This window comes from Pleurodeles waltl, chromosome 8, assembly GCF_031143425.1.
Source record: "Pleurodeles waltl isolate 20211129_DDA chromosome 8, aPleWal1.hap1.20221129, whole genome shotgun sequence".
Lineage (NCBI taxonomy): Eukaryota > Metazoa > Chordata > Amphibia > Caudata > Salamandridae > Pleurodeles > Pleurodeles waltl.
Genome location: NC_090447.1, coordinates 1,497,612,376 through 1,497,630,984, shown reverse-complemented (window position 1 = coordinate 1,497,630,984; position 18,609 = coordinate 1,497,612,376). Strand labels below are relative to the sequence as shown.

The 18,609-nt window shown below is 43.5% G+C and overlaps 1 protein-coding gene across 4 annotated transcripts in view; it reads left to right on the top strand.

Moving 5' to 3' along the window:
• ILDR2 (immunoglobulin like domain containing receptor 2) overlaps positions 1-18,609 on the top strand; it is a 742,290-nt gene that overhangs the window by 291,694 nt on the left and 431,987 nt on the right. For all 4 annotated transcript variants that reach the window (XM_069202734.1, XM_069202736.1, XM_069202735.1 and 1 more), the window contains exon 3: positions 16,177-16,296. In XM_069202734.1, coding sequence (XP_069058835.1) covers positions 16,177-16,296 — 120 coding nt within the window. The remainder of the gene's footprint in view (positions 1-16,176; positions 16,297-18,609) is intronic.

Below are 18,609 nucleotides of genomic sequence, written 5' to 3'. Positions count from 1 at the left end.
TTAGCTTTTCATTTGAATTTTCCTAAATTATTTTTCAAAGTGTTGCATTTACAAACACCAGGCCTCTTGCTCCCAGTGGCCATGATAACAATGTGAAATATTTATAACTGAAAAGTACAATCATTTTTTAAATGGGAGAAATTTTAAGTGTAACATTTTTTTCCACATTCTGAACATTTTGCACTTTACATTTCTCCCATTCAAAAACATTTTTTTTGTTATACTTGTAATAGTGCCACATATGGCGAAAGGTATGCCCTGTGCCACAAGTACATACGACCTTGCTCTCAGTTACCCATACACATATATCCCATTCATATGCACACATGTTAATACATCCCCAAAGACTATTCTCTCACTGACACATGTGGCAGCCCTGTCATTGTGCCCCTAGTCAAAGTATTTTGTTCAACCCATAGCATCTGACTCTATAGACATTAGGCTTAAAGTCAAGGAAGTTTGCCATGGGGGTGCCTGATAATAATGTGCGAGTTGTTTGGCCTTTGGTAGCACACAATGATTTTTATGGATAAGAAGTAGCTCTCGCTACAGAAAAGGTTGGAGACCCCTGGTTTAGATAAATTGTGGATATGTGTATTTGGTGACAGGTATGGTAGGATTATAGTGACCGGACATGTAGTGTAGAAGAACTTAATTAATAAACCTTAGTAGGTTCTGATAGACAGAGTTTAAAAAAGGCCATTCAAGGAAAAGAAGAGGATGAAGTGTTGTCTTCCATCTCCAACATTAACGATTCTGGATTGTCCATGTATTTGGTGACGTCTGCTAGGCTAGACATACTGAGGCATGATACACTGGCGTACTTACCCATGCGTACTTTATTATATCAATGACACTACATTGGAATTACAACTCCAGAGGATACCACTACATTGAGTTAGGCAAATACAATAGCGTTTAATTTAATTGTGAGGTACTTCAATTTAATTTAGGGGTAATAATGTATTTTTTATTACTTTAAATTAAATAAGAGCTAGAGTTAGGGTTGCCTATTTAATTTGATTTTAATTATAATTAAGGGTTAGATTGATTATTTTTTTTACACTTAATTTACTTGAGTCTAAGAGTTAGCTTTGAATTCAGTTTAGGATTAAGTTAAGATTTATTCATTCATTAGTAAATGTGTATAGTGGGACCCAGATCAAAACGGGTGACAGAGCATTTTGCATCCTAGCCAGCGTTGTTGCATTACTCATAGTATCTACAAATCCAGGGAGCTATTTAGACAGTGTCCATCATGGATGCCATAGCTGGGAGAGAGGACTAGGTGTGGACACTAATTAAACTATACTATTACAGTAAAAAAGGGCCATATGTATCAAGCCTTTTTGCATTTGCAAACGGTGTGAATGCCCGTTTGCGAATGCAAAAATGTCTTTCAGTATGTGTTAAAGGCATTCGCAACGCAAATTTAAGGAATCGCTAAAATAGCGATTCCTTCAATTTGCAAGCCCGTTTAGAGAATCGCAAATAAAGAATCCTTATTTGCGATTTCTAAACCACATGTATCAAGTAATTCCTTAATGCGAATGTGGCATTAAGGAATCACAATTACCACCAAGTCAAACTTGGTGGTAACCATGTGCAAATTTTAAAAATGCATTAAAAATGCATTTTTAAAATTGACATGTAACACACACATGCCCCTTTGGCATGTGTGCGCCTTACATGTCCCAAAAAACTTTTTGGGGTGCAGCAGAGGGGGCCTTAGGCCTCCAGCACCCTGGGGTTTTGCATTTCCAAACTTGCGAATTCCAGTTAGGAATTCGCTATTTGGGAAATGCAAAAAAATCGCAGATATGGGCCTATAGGCCCATAGGTGCGAATGGGGGCTGTATCGCAATTTGCGATTCGGTAATAGTATTTGCGATTTTTAAGAAATCGCTATTACTGAATTGCAAATATGATACATAGCATTTTGCGAATCAGAAATAGCGATTTCTTAAAATTCGCTATTACCGATTCGCAAAAGGCTTTTTTCATACATCTGGCCCTAGAAGAATAGATCTAGCTGGTGCGATCTCTAATAGCCTGATTCCTAGTAATATCTCTTTTGACCGAAAAGCTGCTGAAAATCTAGCTCTTTTCGTTCTTTCTTGAACGTTTCATAGGAGTTCAGTGTTCTGAGTGTATGAGTGCTATAGCTCCATGATGAGGCTTCATTTGCCAAGAAAAATTGCCCCATCCTTCTTTCATGCTTGTGTGCTGGCACTTCTAGTCAAAGGGCGCCCACACTTCTCAGGTAGCACTGACCGCCTGAGATGATCAATTTGCAGGACAGGTACTTTAATGTTCTATGGGGGAGGGCTTTGCACATAACGCATGATAGTGCAAACTGCTTACTCTCCTCAATTGATAGCCAATTGAGTGAGGAGAGACTCAGGGTTATGTGATCATATGACTTCCCCCCTGTGAGGAGTTCCGTACCTCTATCCAGGTTTGCTCCAAGATCCAGGTGAATCTTGGAGATTTGCATAGTTGCCATAATCCAGTTTTGAGAATACGTTGAAAAGTGTTATAGATAACATGGAGCACATCTTTTCCTAAGCTTGAAATGTTTGAAAAGGAATTAGGTATCTTTTTTCTTTGTCTCCTGTTTTACAAATTTGAAGTGAACCAATAATTCAGTACTATACCTTCCTTACCCATTCTTTGTCTTAGTGTATTTAGGAGAGAAACATGGTTTACCGTGCCAGATTTGACTGAGAGACCAAGGAGCATTAGAACGCATGAATAACCACAGTCTGGGATATGCAGGGCATCAAATATTATTTGCAAGATTACTGATTCTGTCTGTGTTTTGATCTCCACTTCGTATGTACTAGTATGGGGGATTGTTGCTTGTTTTTGGTTTGAGGTTTCTGGGTGTATCTTAAATAGCTTGATGGGCACTTCATTGTAAATCAGTTTGTGCCTGCATTTGCCAGTCATTCAGAGTTAAGAGAATTGGAGGATACGATTACATAAGTTAGGTTCTCACAATGTGAATAATGTCCTAAGGTCTAGTAGTTTGGAATGTTTTCAGTTTGACCCTTCTTTGGAAGTTATTTACCCTGAATGGGTTTCATTATTAACGTCAAGGCCTTTAGTGTGGTTTGTCTATGGGCCCTCCCTTGGGATTCCTAAGAGTTAAATACAACTTGGGCTATTATCCCAGCTGTAGCAGAGATTATGTAAGGGCAAAGAGGGTGTGTAGGTGAATCCCTCTGCCTTGATATAAGTTCTGTAACTGACCATCTTATCCCTACTGGTATGGAAATTAAAATGTACTATTCCATTTGCCCCTATTTAGTGATTTTGCAGACTGAATTTAGTATTTTGTTTTATATGTTTATGAAGTCAGGCAGCGTCTATGATTATGCTCTTGACACTGTTCATTAGGTCAGACAGGCAGTAAACCACAGACTTCTTCTCTGAACAAGTCAATCCCTATTATTGTGTGTGGGACGGTGGGAATCAAATGACACCCCTTTTCCTAATCCCTGTGCTCCTTGTCTCCCTGGGTGGGCACACCTCTGTTTCTCCACTAACTCTTCAAGTGTATTACCCAAACTACCCCAGTTACATATTTCAATTTATTTCCATCTTATGTAATATGCATTAACTAATTCAAGTTTAGGGTTAATTTAATATATTTTAAACTAAATCATTGAAAACGTATTACGTTTTAAGGCTACTTAATTTAATGTAATCCAATTTATAGTAAAAGGTCAGTTATTTACTTTTATTTTATTCTAAATTAATGTTTAGGATTGGCATTAGCTAAGGACAAGGTAACATTGCTTTTCATTTAAATTAATTAAAATAATTAGGAGGAGGGTTAGACTAAGTCTTGGGGTGAGATTAAGGATCATTATTTCGTTTAATCTAATTGACATGTAGTAAGAGTTAGGGAGTTAGAGCTGACATAAGGGTTACATTCTGCATAGTAATTATTTTTTAATTTAATGTAATTTAGGACTATACTTACAATTACAGTTAGCATTGGGTTAATTAAATTAAATAATTAAGTATACAATAATTTAATTAAATTCACGTTACTTTAAAAAAAGGGTGATGAACTTGTAAGGTTCATTAGTGTGGTTGATGTAATTGTGTAGTACATTTAAACCTTACAATAACAATGTAATTGCTGCTGAGGTAGTGTGCCTTGCAGTAGAAATATACAACGGATTCACTTACAGCATCCATTTTAGGACATCCTCATTCCTCACTCCTTATACCTACTTCTTAACCCTGCTTTTCATCCATCATCCCTACTTCTCATCCATCATACATCATCCCTACTTCTCATCCATCTTCCCTGCTTCTCTTCCATCATCCCTACTTCTCATCCATCATCCCTACTTCTCATCATCATGTATCATCCCTACTTCTCATCCATCATCCCTACTTCTCTTCCATCATCCCTACGCCTCATCCCTGCTTCTCATCCATCATCCCTGCTTCTCTTCCATCATCCCTACTTCTCATCCATCATATATCATCCCTACTTCTCACCCATCATCCATTATCCATACTTCTCATCCATCACCCCTACTTCTCTTCCATCATCCCTGCTTCTCATCCATAATACATCATCCCTACTTCTCACTTCTCATCCATCATCCCTACTTCTCATCCATCATCCCTACTTCTCATTCATCATCCCTAATTCTCATCCATCATCCCTACTTCTCATCCATCATCCCTACTCCTCATCCCTGCTTCTCCTCCCTACTTCTCTTCCATCATTCCTACTTCTAATCCCTCATCCCTGCTTCTCAACCCTCATCCCTGCTTCTCAACCCTCATCCATCATTCCTACTTCTCATGTCTCAGCCATCATCCCTGCTCCTCATCCATCATCCCTACTCCTCATTCCTCATCCCTCAGTCATACCAACACATTTTCAGTTTTGTGAAACACACCTTCACACTGATTGGTTGGGAACAGCCAATCAGAGTTATGAGAAAGGGCTGCATTCTATTTCAATGAAAAACAGCCTCCTCATTGCACATGGTGGGTGAAGAGGGAGGAGAGGAAATGCAACTGTGTGTTTGTTTCCAGTCAATTCAAGGCTGCACAATATTTCATTTTATTTAACTCAGTGTGTTTCTGTTTGCACAGGCCTCTGCAGAAAGCTCTGCTGGTTTGGGAAATACAAGGAGTGCACAGCCTGGGCCATAAATCAGCTCTTGGAGAAAGGGTTATACAGGTCATCTACAGTTCAACGAAAACATTTCTGGTTTCAGTTTCATATGTAGAAACAAAATGTTTAAAATCAACTCTGGTGACAGTGCAATCCAATTCATTCAAATCTTTTCTGGTTTCATTTTTATTTGTAACAAATAAAATGTTTAAGTCTGAGCCTGCTTTTTATTTGTAACAAATACCATGTTTACATCTGAGGCTGCTTTTATCTCTGAGAGCTGCTTTTTTTTCTTTTCTGAAACCAGAAAGATTTTTGATGAACTGTATAACCCTTTCTCCAAGAGCTGATTTATGGCCCTAGCTGTGGGCTCCTTGTATTTCCCCAACCAGCAGAGCTGTAAGAATGCAGCTCTCTCTCATAACTCTGATTGGCTGTTCCTAACCAATCAGTGTGAAGGTGTGTTTCACAAAACTGAAAATGTGTCATATGACTGAGGGATGAGGAATGAGGAGTAATCATGATGGATGAGGAGTAGGGATGATGGCTGAGGCATGAGAAGTGGGAATGATGGATGAGAAGTAGGGATGAGAAGCAGGGATAAGGGATAAGAAGTAGGGATGATGGAAGAGAAGTAGGGATGAGAACCAGGGATGAAGAGTAGGGATGATGGATGAGAAGTAGGGATGATGTATGATGGATGAGAAGTAGGGATGATGGATGAGAACTGAGAAGTAGGGATGATGTATGGTGGATGAGAAGCAGGGATGAGGAATGGGGAGTAGGGATGATGGATGAGAAGCAGGGATGATGGATGAGAAGTAGGTATGATGGAAGAGGAGCAGGGATGATGGACGAGAAGTAGGGATGATGTATGAGAAGTAGGGATGATGTATGAGAAGTAGGGATGAGATGATTTATGAAGCATGAGAAGTAGGGATGATGGATGAGAAGTAGGGATGATATATGATGGATGAGAAGTAGGGATGATGGATGAGAAGTAGGGATGATGGAAGAGAAATAGGGATGATGAAAGAGAAGCAGGGATGATGGATGAGAAGAAGGGATGATGGATAAGAAGCAGGGATGAGACGCAGGGATGAGAAGTAGGGATGATGAAAGAGAAGTAGGGATGATGGATGAGAAGTAGGGATAATATATGATGGATGAGAAGTAGGGATGATGGATGAGAAGTAGGGATGATGGAAGAGAAATAGGGATGATGAAAGAGAAGCAGGGATGATGGATGAGAAGAAGGGATGATGGATAAGAAGCAGGGATGAGACGCAGGGATGAGAAGTAGGGATGATGAAAGAGAAGTAGGGATGATGGATGAGAAGTAGGGATAATATATGATGGATGAGAAGTAGGGATGATGGATGAGAAGTAGGGATGATGGATGAGAAGCAGGGATGAGGAGTGAGGAATGAGGATGTCCTAAACTGGATGCTGTATATACAACTGATTCACTAGATATCCAGTTTAATACTAATTTAGTGAGAGTGCTGAGTGTTATTACAGCCCAGCCTTCACTTAAAATGTCTCTGTAAATGTGTAGTATGGTAACAGAGCAGACTGGCAGTGGAAATGGGGAATAACTTCTGGGCAGTGTTTCCACTAGCTTTTTCACATTTCTGGGTGCAGAGGTAGCAGCCTTTTACTAGTGTTAAGAGGGACTGCTCTGCCTTCCTGCAGTGTGATCTTAATATACATTTATGAAGCAAGAATATCACATTGCTTTACATGGAAGAAGAATGTTAAATGTACAGTAAAGCATGTACTATATGTTTAACACAAGATGTGCTCCCTCCCTCCCATCTTTAAATATGGATCTTATGGTCTTTTTCTTCAGGATATTTCACCCCAGATAATTTGAACTATTATAGTGTACTATCCTTATTTCTGTTCCAGCTTTGCTGTGGCTGCTAATGTGGCATTAGATTATTAGAAGGTCCTGACTATGTAAGGAGGGTGTGCAGCAAGGAGTCACTCCAATACCTGTATTGCTTATCAGCCTGTCCATCTATTCCATTGGCACGTGGACAAGTCCATAGTTAGGTATGTATGACTTAGGAATAAGGTGACAGGGTAACATAGGGGTGCAATGTCTTTTTAACATGGCAGTATTCTCTGGAGGCAAGAATAACTGTAAAACACTGCAAGCGAAACCTCAGAAGAGAGTTCAGGTAATCGGGAGTGTTGTGGTTAGACATAAGTGGTTTAGGTACATGGGAATGAGAATGGGGCTGGGCTACAGTTATTGAGAGTAGGGTAGCTTTAGGTATAGTGGAAGAGTTAGGCAATGGATTTAGAGTCATGACCAAGGTTAGGGTAAAGTTTAGGGTTATGCAAAGTGTTATGATTGTGTATGGTAGGGAGTACCCAGACACACTTCTATCAACAAACTCCAGAATAAAACAGTGCTGATATAGTGATTTGGTGTTTGTGGAGTGTGGAGGGCATTGTTATAAAATTCCTGGACTTACAAAACACCAGGTGGAAGCACTTTGTTCCATTAAGGATGGTTAGAGTTCAACTTTAAAGGAGCCAAATGAGTCAAATTAAAGGACTTTGAAGTATGGGGACTCTACAATAATAAAAACAATAATTATATGAATACCGGCCTTCTGGGTGGAAACGAACCCTATTCTGAAACCACAACACCTTGTTCGAATCCCTTGGTGACCTGTTATTTGAAATAGTGTCCAACAGAAAATTGGCAAATAAACATCCCATCAAATTGTTACATGCCTGCAGAAATACAAATAACAGTTTAAAAAACGAAATGACTTCAGTGCCACAGGGGGGTCTGGGCAATATGAAAATGTGACCTCTAAGTCTCCTTCATCTTAGAGGGTTTAATTTCAGGAGGTCCCTCCAGCACAGGAGGATTTCCTAATCCATGTAGTACAGATGAGGTCAACAAAGAGATACTGAGAAAGTCCTCACTACTACTACCAGAGTCATGGAAATCCCCATCTCAAATGTTATCTGGATATAAGGAGACTGTTGGGGTGAGGATGAGTCCAGAAGAACCCTGTCGACTCCTTATGGACTTCCATATTCCCGGTGACTTGTACCTCAGATGTAGAGTTGGAGCTAGTCTTGAGGCTTAGACTTCTGCGCCTACAGTATAACCACTGCTTGGACTGGTGAATGTAGGGGCTTATGTAGCACTGTTCTGACCCTGAATTTATATCTACAAGAGCAAATTACTCAACTGTTCTTGAATGTTACTACAGGGGAATTGCAGCCGTGGGAACAGTGTGTAGTTGAAAGGAGTTACTAGACCTGGGCTCAAGGATAACACTCAATGGTTCAGGTCTTCATGATCTGGTAATGGGGACAAGATGCAGCAAGTTCAACTAGGTCTCTCTCTGTATTAGAACAGCCAACAGGATACATAGATGTTGATGGTACATAATGAATGCCACGTCAATCAAGTGTAACCATTTTCTCCTAGTTGCTACACAGTTGATTCAGCTTCAACTCCCTCTTTGCTCTTTTACTATAATAAGCTACTTGAGTTTGTCATCTGCCTTTGTTGGATTAAGTCTCTTGAGCTGTATGGGTCATTCCACAGCATCAAAGGCTGCCAAGAGATCCAGGAGGAACACCTGTCTTGAGCTCATGTTGTCCAGTGCAGCTGTGAAATGGTCTCTGGGCTGAAATGGATGGAATCTTGATTGGGTGAAGTCAGGGCTGGTAGAAGGTTCCCAAAGCCTGGCAACATGTTTTTTTCTAGAAGACATTCTTGCAAGTCAAGAAGGAAATTAGTCTGAAATTTGAAGGGATTTCAGCATTGTTTTTTTCTCAGCTAACGGTCAACAGCAGTCTACTGAAGAGATGATGGTACCGACACAGATGCTGGTGAGTGCTGCATGTCAGTACGATCAGTGCAACCACTTTTGCAGAGATTAGTCTGGGGCAGTGGTCAAGAGAACATACAGGTTTAATGCTCGTTATGACTGTTTCCCTGTAGTGGTGAAACTCTAGGCAATGTCTGTAAATAGCCAAGGACTCATTACTGTCTAGAGTGAGGTTAGAAGGAAAAGTAGTACTGAAAGCCTAGCGAATGCCTTAAATTCTGGTGTGTGAGAAAAGGGACGGGCATTACAGAAACTGTGTGAAGGATAAAATGGGATTCTGTAGAAGTCTGTTTCAACCAGTTCCTTAGCCATATTGTGAACTACCAGGATGATAATGGAAGAGCAAATGCAGTTTTGCAACAGGAACCACAGGCTGATATAATTGCTGTTTGCCAATCTGAAGGTGATGTTAGTGTTCTTTTTCCAAGATGGTATATGTTTTGCTCATCTCTGACCTACAGGGGGAATTCAACAAGATATTTAAATGTCCAAGTAGAAACCCTCCATGGCTTTAGAAGTCTTAAGAGCTAATGAAATTACCAAGCTAGCTAATTTTTCCCCAAAAGTAAAAGAGGACCAGGCAGTCTGTAAAGAATAATCAGAAGAATGGTAGAAATGGGTTTTGGTGGAAAGTTTGTGGCCACCACTTTAACTGCAAGAAAATGGGGGAAGGATGAGGCAGATAACTTTAAGAACGCCTGGACTTATGACTGCCACCGCACAATCCTGATTGTGAGGTGATCACAGTAATCAGTCCGGTAATCTGAGGGAGAGCAAGGGCAAGTTCAGTTCCCTAAGAGTCCTTAAGTGAGGACTATGCAATGGCTATGAGGCTGTGCGTTCTGTCATTAATAAAACCATGGTCCATGAAGCTATGCTTAACAAGAGACTGCGCTTTCCCTGATGTGACATCCATTTAAACACCCATATGTAATGTGGTGTGCTATATGGCAAGATCCCCTTGGTGCTGCCACCATATGCCCAACAGGCCAGGCCACTTGGGACTCATAGGCGGTAGTACCCTTTGTATCAACGCTGGAAGTTGAGTCATGTGTGGTTGCCAAAGCCATATAGCGCCCAATCGCAACATCAGATCCCTTTTTTCCCTGCCTTTGACGCAGATCTAGAGCTCACTCCCTGAGGGTCATGAGTTTTCCCCACAGACAATTTTCCTTGCTGCAGGGATGTGTCATGCCTAATTGCTTGGATTTTAAGCCCTGTAGGGACTGCAAGGGACAGGTGTCAACCTAGCATCTGCTTGTGGTGCTTAGATTAAGACCATGATTCCTGCTCCTGTGACTCCTGTCGAAGTATGCATCCTAAGGCCATAAAGGAGCAAGAATCTAAACTCTTCATGGCCTGGGCCAGTGAGGACAAGCCAGGTTGTCAGCTCAGAGCAACATCCAGATCTCCATCCTCACCTTCTTCTGAAGTGAAGAAGAAGAAACACAGGAAGCACAAGAAACAAGGATGAGGTAAATCGTCTAGAGGATTCAGGATCTTCATTCTCAGAGCCAGAGAAAGTTGTAGTGGAGCCTTCTGACCCCATTCCTACTGGCTCTTGAGTCTATTCCACAGTCGGACCCGACCCTTGAGCTGACCGTACTATTGCCAATGGATCTATTGCATCCACATAGTCAATCAGGGATTTCTGGTGCTGCAGCCTTCCCAGAGTTTCTGATGCTGGGTATGGACACAGCAGTGTTCCTCAATGCAATGTTCTGCATCTTTGCTAGGGCTCCAAACCCATCTGGTGTACCATGGAACCTAGAGTGCCATTCAGCTTTCCCATGTTAATGCCAAGAGTGCCCTTCAGGGTGGGTTCAGTTGCTCCAATAAAGACACCAGCCTTCAACCTGACAAACACCGATTCAGTTTGTCCTTTGTGGCTGGCGCCGGCACAGAAGCCACTAATGCCTCCACCAGAGCCACATGTGGAGCAGTTGGCATTGCCTCCTCCACTTACAGAAGCCCCTCCTATCAAGACAGCCAGAAGGGAGACTGAGAGGCTACTTGATGAAGAGGAACACAGGCAACTGATCCACAACCTTTTTGGTTCGGACTCTGATCCTATGAATTGTTATGCCCAGGAGGCTAACGAGGGAGCAAATCCCTATGAAGTTCCAGGATTGTTCTCAGCTAGTGGTCTTAATACTTCTTCAGAAATGGTGATGGAGTTTTCAACAGGTCCCTCTTCTCTGGAAATAAATGGTTCCACTCAGTGGTTGCGAAGGTGGCAAAGGACTTAAAATTGCTGTCAGTGGACATTAAGACTAATGTCCTCATCGAGGTGCTGCTACTCTGGGTTCCAACATCGGAACCCATACTTCCCTTCAATGAGACCTTAAAGGCCTATTCTTGATGGCATGGGTGAATCCTTCGTCTGCACTAGCAGTAAACAGACTAGTCACTTTATGCTATTGCCCTGCTCAGGGAGACCCGACATTCTTCGTGCCTCTCTCTTCTCCAGACAGTCTAGTGATCCAGGCATCCTGTTCCTTACAACAGTCACAAGGAATGTTCTCGACAGTCTCATTTCCAGGGAGTCAAAAACGTTGGAGGCATGGTGGAAGATCTTCTTGCTGGCAGTATGGCACTAAAATCTTTGAATACTAACTGCCTGCTGGCCCACTACGCACATGTTCTATGGGACATGGCCCAGCTCATTTCAGCACAAGACCTGTAGGAAGTGTAGGTGCACTTTCAGGAAGTGATAAGACACATTCATTCCGAACTTGACAGCGCTGACTCAGTGTTTTGAACAATGACCACTTTGGTCTCCATCCACCGCGATGCCTGGCTCAGGATGTTAGGATTCCCCAGTGCTGTGCAAGCCTATCTTATGGATCTTTCGCTCTATGGGGCTCGATTATTTGGAGACAAAGCTGATGCAGCACAGCAAGGCAACTTTGCAACCTTGAGCAACCTCAACCCCAGAAGGATTATCTGGTCACTTTTGAGGTTTCTCAATGGGGTTCTTTCATCAGCAACATTGCTACCAACTGCAGTTGCAACAACTTCAGAATCTGCTGGTCTGCCAGAATAGGGATAAGACCAGTGGGAAAGGCCGTAGGTCCATCCAGCAACCCTCCTCATCATCATCCTCCTCTTCATCTGTTCTCCCAGGAAAGCAGTCTTAGGGCCTGATTTAGGTCTTGGTGGAGGCAATACTCTGTCACAAATGTGACAGATATCCAGTCGACCATATTACGACTTCCATATGATAGAATCAGATCGTGATACAGCAGACAGGATATCCTTCATGTTTGTGATGGAGTATTCCCATCTGCCAAGACCTGAATCGGGCTGTTCGTTCTTTTCCCCAGATCTTCATGGAGACTTTAGGAGGGAGAGTGTCCTTCTTTCTGCTGGCCTGGACCAGTGCGTCCTTTTGGTAGTAGACCCTTCCTTCAGGCTTCACCCAGCATTCCACCTCGGCCTGCTTCTCCCACCGTGGACCACCTTGTCACTCTGCAGCAGAAGGTGGTAGCAGTCCTACAGAAAGGATCTGTAAAGCTAGTGCCAGAGCAGGAAAAGGGCAAATGGTACTGCTTTCATTACTTTTTGTGCCCAAGAAGGACAGTGGGATGCATATGATCCTGGATCTCAGGGGCTTGAATTTGTTCCTCCAAAAGAAAAAGTTCAAGATACTGATTCTAGCTCAAGTTTTACTGGTGTTAGAAGGTGGGGATTGGATGGTTTTCCTTGACTTATTGGATGTGTACTTTCACATCCCCATTCTACACTTCATCAGACGTATATTCGCTTTGTTGTGGGTTTGCCGTGCTCCGCTTTGGTATGATATTGGTGCATCGAGTCTCAAGGCAGTGGTGGCACCCCATCTCTGAAGGTCGGGAATCCCAATATTCCTGTACCTGGACAACTGGCTGATCAAAGCTGGCTTGCCAGCCATGGTCACAGGACATCTGCAGTTGACGGCCTCACTTCTGTTCAACCTGGGATTTTTGACCAACCATCCCAAGTCTCACCTGAGGCCCTCCCAATGCCCTAGTTCAAAGGCTCAGTACTGTACACCACCCTCCTTTGTACCTTTCCTCCACCTCAGATGACTGTTGACATTTAGGAAATGGTCTTGTCCTTTTAACAAGCGAGATTCAGTCCTGAGATTCCAAGGTCTGCTCACTTACTGCATTCTTCTAGTAACGCACACACATTGGCATATGGTGGCCCTGCAGTGGTGCCTTCGCAGGCAGTGGCTACAGTACATAGGGAACCTGGCGGATTCCATCAAGATCTCTCCCAGTGCTGCAGCGGGAGTGGTTTAGAAGGAGAAAGTGGTGAACCTGCCATGCAGAATGGCCTTTACTCAAGCCACCTCCTTAGGATCCATCTCCCAAAAGCTGTGACTGTGGCAGTGACGGTGCATCCACCTGGAGGATTTAGAGGTCAGAGGCCTCTGGTCTTTGGAAGAATGGGTTCTTCATATCATCCTGTTGGAACTGCGAGTAATTCAACTTGTACTCAAGGCTTTCTTCCCCTCATTCCAAGGATGGTCCATTCAGATCTTGATGGACAATATCACAATGATGTGGTACATGAACAAACAAGGGGTGGGAGATATCCTTGCCCACTTGGGCATCCGCAGGTGCACTTGTTCGCCTCCTTGGAAAATGCTCAGTGCCAGTAGGATGCCTTTCAGTTGAGGTGGAATGTTAGGCTGCATTACATGTTTCCCCCCATACCCTTGATTCGTTGAGTTCTGAGGAAGATGTGCCAAGACAGAGCCCAAGTCATTCTCATTGATCTGGATTGACCAGGAAGGGTGTGGAATGCAAACCTCCTGCGCTTCTCCACGAGTCCACAGCTCAAGCTGCTATTCTTACTGGACCTCCTCTCCCGAACGGAGGGGATGATGATGCACTCCAAACTCCGGGGCCTCAACCTTTATGCCTTGAGATTGAGCGGGGACATCTGAGTTTCTTTCAGCTGCCACCTGAGGTGGTTGACATTATGCTATAAGCGTGTCACCCATCTACAAACTGAGCTTACTCCAGCAGATGGAGCAACATTGTTGTGTGGTGCTGGGACAACAGCATAAATCCTTTAGGGCCAAATCATTTCAGGTCCTACAGTCTGCATTTTTACTTGCCCAGAAGGGACTTGCAATCTGTACTGTTATGGGATAGCTAGCTGTGCTGTTGGTGTACTTGTGTCTGCCAGACAAGCCATCGCTGTTCAAAACCCCAATTGCAATGCGTTTTCTAAAGGGGCTAACTAATCTGTATCCTCCAACCCCATTTGTTGCTCCCCAATGGGACTTTAACTTGTTTTCAACTTTTATCATGGGGACTCTGCTTGAGCCCTCTCATAATAGTCCCTTGAGGATGTTGACCTTGAAAACAGTTTTTCTAATCACAATCACTTCAGGTAGATGGGTGAGCGAAGTGCAGTTCCCATCCCATTTACAATTTATGACAGGGACAAGCTGCTGTTGAGAAGCAGTGCTGTTTTCCTGCCTAAGGTGGTGACATTCTTCCACCTCACAGTCAGTCCATCACCCCAGATTTTTTATCTCCTACCCCATCCCACAAAGTAGGGGAAGTGGCAACATGGGTTGTCTACTACTACCTGGACCACACCTAGAGCATGCAACTGGATGCCTAGCTGTTCGAGGGGTACTGTGGTGCCATCCTCTGTGTAAAGGCCTGTTATGCTTTGGCTGAGAAGAAATCCTCAGAATGGATCAGCAGTTCCTGGGACAGCAACACAGGCTCCCCATGCAATCCTGGCACTTCTCTCATGCTATACCTAGCATGAGAGCAGCACCAGGATTTGTCTGAGAGGCTTGGTCTGCCACTCAGACAGTGCACTGCAGTCTGTGCTGTTTCTCTAACCCAGCTGTGCAACACAGCCAGGTTGGAGAAACCTAAGTGCGCATGTCAGTTTGGCCAGCCTAAGATAGCCGGCCAAACTGACATGCGCATTTCGTGCACTCACTCCACTCCTTCTCCCCCTCCCATGTCCCAGCCACTACCTGCACATGCTGGCTCAGAACCAGCAGCTGAAAAATAAAACAATAATCAAATATTGCTTATTTTTCAGCTGTTGGGTCTGGGCCTGTAGGGGCGACGGTTCTTCGCCATTGCGGAGGAGCCGCCCCTGCATAGTTCTGGTCCTGTGGCCTTGTTTGTGGATTGGTCCTTACGAGCAGTCAGAGGACACCTCCAAATATACTGAATCATACAAAGCACGCACGTGTTCCGAAAGTGTGCCAGCTAGGTGGAAAAATCTGATGCATAGTATGAGTCACAGCATCCACACACTGCCATTGGCAAGTATAAGGCAGCTTTTCAGGGCAGTAGAATTCTAAACAAAACATTAGGAAGTAAACATGCCTAGCATAAAGGCTTCTACATAAACTGCATCACAGCGAATATCCTTAGACACATCATAAAGGCTGGGTTATGGGTGACTTTCTCACTGGAATAGAAAAAGGCACTAACTTGAGACAATTCCGGCCTACCACATAGCACTGACGTGTAGTTGCATCATAATGCATGACAACGCATCATGGCATCACCCTACCACATGACAGCAACGCATGACAGCATCACCCTACCACAAAATGCATGGCAGGGTCGTATACCACATGACACCTAGGCGTGGACTCATCATCCTACCACATAATGCATGGCAGGGTCATCCCACCACATGACACCAACGCATGACAGCGTCACCCTACTACATAATGCATGGCAGGGTCATACTATCACAGGACACATAGGCGTGGACGCATCATCCTATCACATTACACTAACGTGGGACAGCGTCATCCTATCACTTGATACTAATTTGTGACAGTGCCATCTTACCCTGTGACACTAGTGTGTGACAGTGTCATCCTATCACATGACACATGCGTGACAGTGTCATTCTACTGCATGGCACCAACGCATGAATCGTAACCCTACCACATGACAGCACGTGGCAGTGTCATCCTACCCCATGACACCAACATGTGGCAATGTCATCCTGCCACTCGACATCAGCGTGTGACAGCATGACCCTACCACATGACAATGCATAGCAGCATCCTACCGGATAACTTGATAAAAACATGTTTTACTTTTCTGTGGTGCATTCCACATGAAAGCAGTGTCACCTCTTGTTTTTTCTGGATCTTTCCCTCTGCAGACGCTGACCTGAGGTTCGGAAAGCTGCAGTGGGGGGACAGCGGGCTGTATTACTGCCATGTCATAGCCTCGGATGACCCGGAAGGGAAGAATGAGGACAAGGTTGAGCTGCTTGTGATGGGTGAGTGACATCTGAAGTCTCTCTTCATGTTCCACAGTGGGGGAAGCTCACTACACTGTCTAAAGATTGCTGGAAAAAAATAATGGGATTGTCTACATCTATGTACTGTATTGTGTCAATTGTTTTCAATTTTAGGTCCTGCCTTTTCTTTGCTCAGTCATTTTAAGTATGGTCTATGGGAGCTACACATATGTGCCTTAGCGGTACTAAGGGCGCACAGAGTAAAAATTAAGAGAAAGTTAGCACCTGCAATATTTCTCACTTCCCATCTCAGTCAATCATCCAACTCCAATCTCCCCACGGAATCCGAGTTTTTACAAAGGGCACTGATCTGGGTTTCACATTGCATTTCTATTGTGCAAAATTTAGGCAGAGCACTGCGACATGATGCGTCTGGTAGATGTTTAATCCACCTTGTGAGAATCTACCTCAGATCCCTGGTGATTTTCAACACTGCAGTGACATTGTTGCAGTAGCATTGCAGTGACATTGTTGCAGTAGCATTGCGTGGTCTGGGGCAGCGGCCATGCAACGGAGGAAGGGGTGTCCATCACACCATACCTTGCGCCTCTCATCCTCCTGGTCTCTACTCAGCCAGACTGCCTCACAGCTCCCGTGCATGACATAGTTCAGAAGTGGTTCCAGGCTCCACCCTTCTCTCCCCAGTCAATGATATTCCCAGTCAATGATATTCCACAGCTCACCTGGCTTTCCGTAGCAACCTCGCTCAGGCTTCAGGCCCATTTCACAGCTATGCTCTTAACTTCTGCCCTACTAAAAGAAAATCACGCCCTGCTAGGCCTTGCTACCTCTCCACATCAACACCAGATCCTTAGTCCCACTGATGTTTAGACATTGAAACTTTAAATTCATGTTTGCTTTGATGACTATTTGATTGTTGTGTTATTTTTCATGAATATTGCTGACTCTTCAGTTTATTTTTTTCTTGGCCTGGTGTGAAATCTTGTGGCACTAGTAACAACCGTGGATTATAGAATTACAACCATGGCTCCTTTGATGCTATGCTGCAGTGCCAGCTTCTGGGTATTTCCTCTTGACCGGACACCTGATTGGTTTGTTGAGAGACATTCGGCCAGATGTACGACCCTCGGTGTTTGCAACTCGCAATTTGCAATTTTTTGTGACTCGCACATTGCGAGTCGCAAACACTGATGTACAACAGTGTCTGAGACACTGTTTGCGATTCCCAAATGGGTCTCAAGGGAGCTGCCTCATTAATATTCATGAGGCAGGTCGCAATTTGTGACTCATTGGGAATGACCTGCACTCATAGGGATGGTGGCCTGCTGGGGTCAGCAGACCACCATGTCTGTGACTGATTTTTAAATGGAGTAGTTATTCTTTTTTTTTTAATGCAGCCCGTTTTCCTTAAAGGACCGTTAGACCACTGCCTGCTCTGAAAAAATTTTGCGCCCCCATTCACAAAAAGGAAGAGGTCCCTTCCTGTTTCCAAACAGGTTACCGCCTCCTTCAAGAAGTCAGTAAAGTATGAATGTTTTGCGACTGCATTCCCGGTCACAAAACATTCATACATACTACTCGCTATTATGAAGGGATGCCCTTTACACGGTCCTTCCTATTAGCGATTCGTAAATCCTATTTTCAAGTTGGTAATAGCTACCAACCCACAAAATAGGGTTGGTGCATAGGGAAATGCACTTCCCGATGGGCCGTTTGCGACCAGTAAAATACGTCGTACATCTGGCCCTAAAAGTTTTCAGAAAGGATCAGATGGATTTAAGAAGACCTACATGTAAATGGGCTTGCACGTATGTGTAGTGTTGTTTTGCCTCCTCAATCTTTAATTAAATGAAATCCAGGTGGTGGATGAACACTGCAGTGTCAGAACTAAGCCAGGGCATCTATTGTGGTTCCAGAGAAGTCGGGAGAAGTTTAATATCTTGGGCTGTGACTTCAAGAAGGTCTCAAAAATTGTTTGTAACTTGTACTGGTCAGGAACCAGGCTCTAAAATGTCTCTCAGTGTTAGTTGCTATCTGCCATTGGTGTTCATGTCTGAGGAATTCAGAGGGGAATGCTCACTCCCGTGAAATTAGTCTCTTGCAGAGAACTGCAGAGCTGCTATTTAGTCTTCTCTTTACGCTTTAGCAAACATGGCTGTAAATGATTCTTTGCAATAAGCTAACGCACCCAAAGCAGCCTCCTCCAAGTGCAGAGCCAAAAACTGACTATGAGGAATGGAGATGAAGAAGGGAGGAGGATTCTGCGAAGATATAAACAAATGGAATAGCTGTGTCCTGGACACTTTTTCCTACTGAATCTTATAGGTTTCC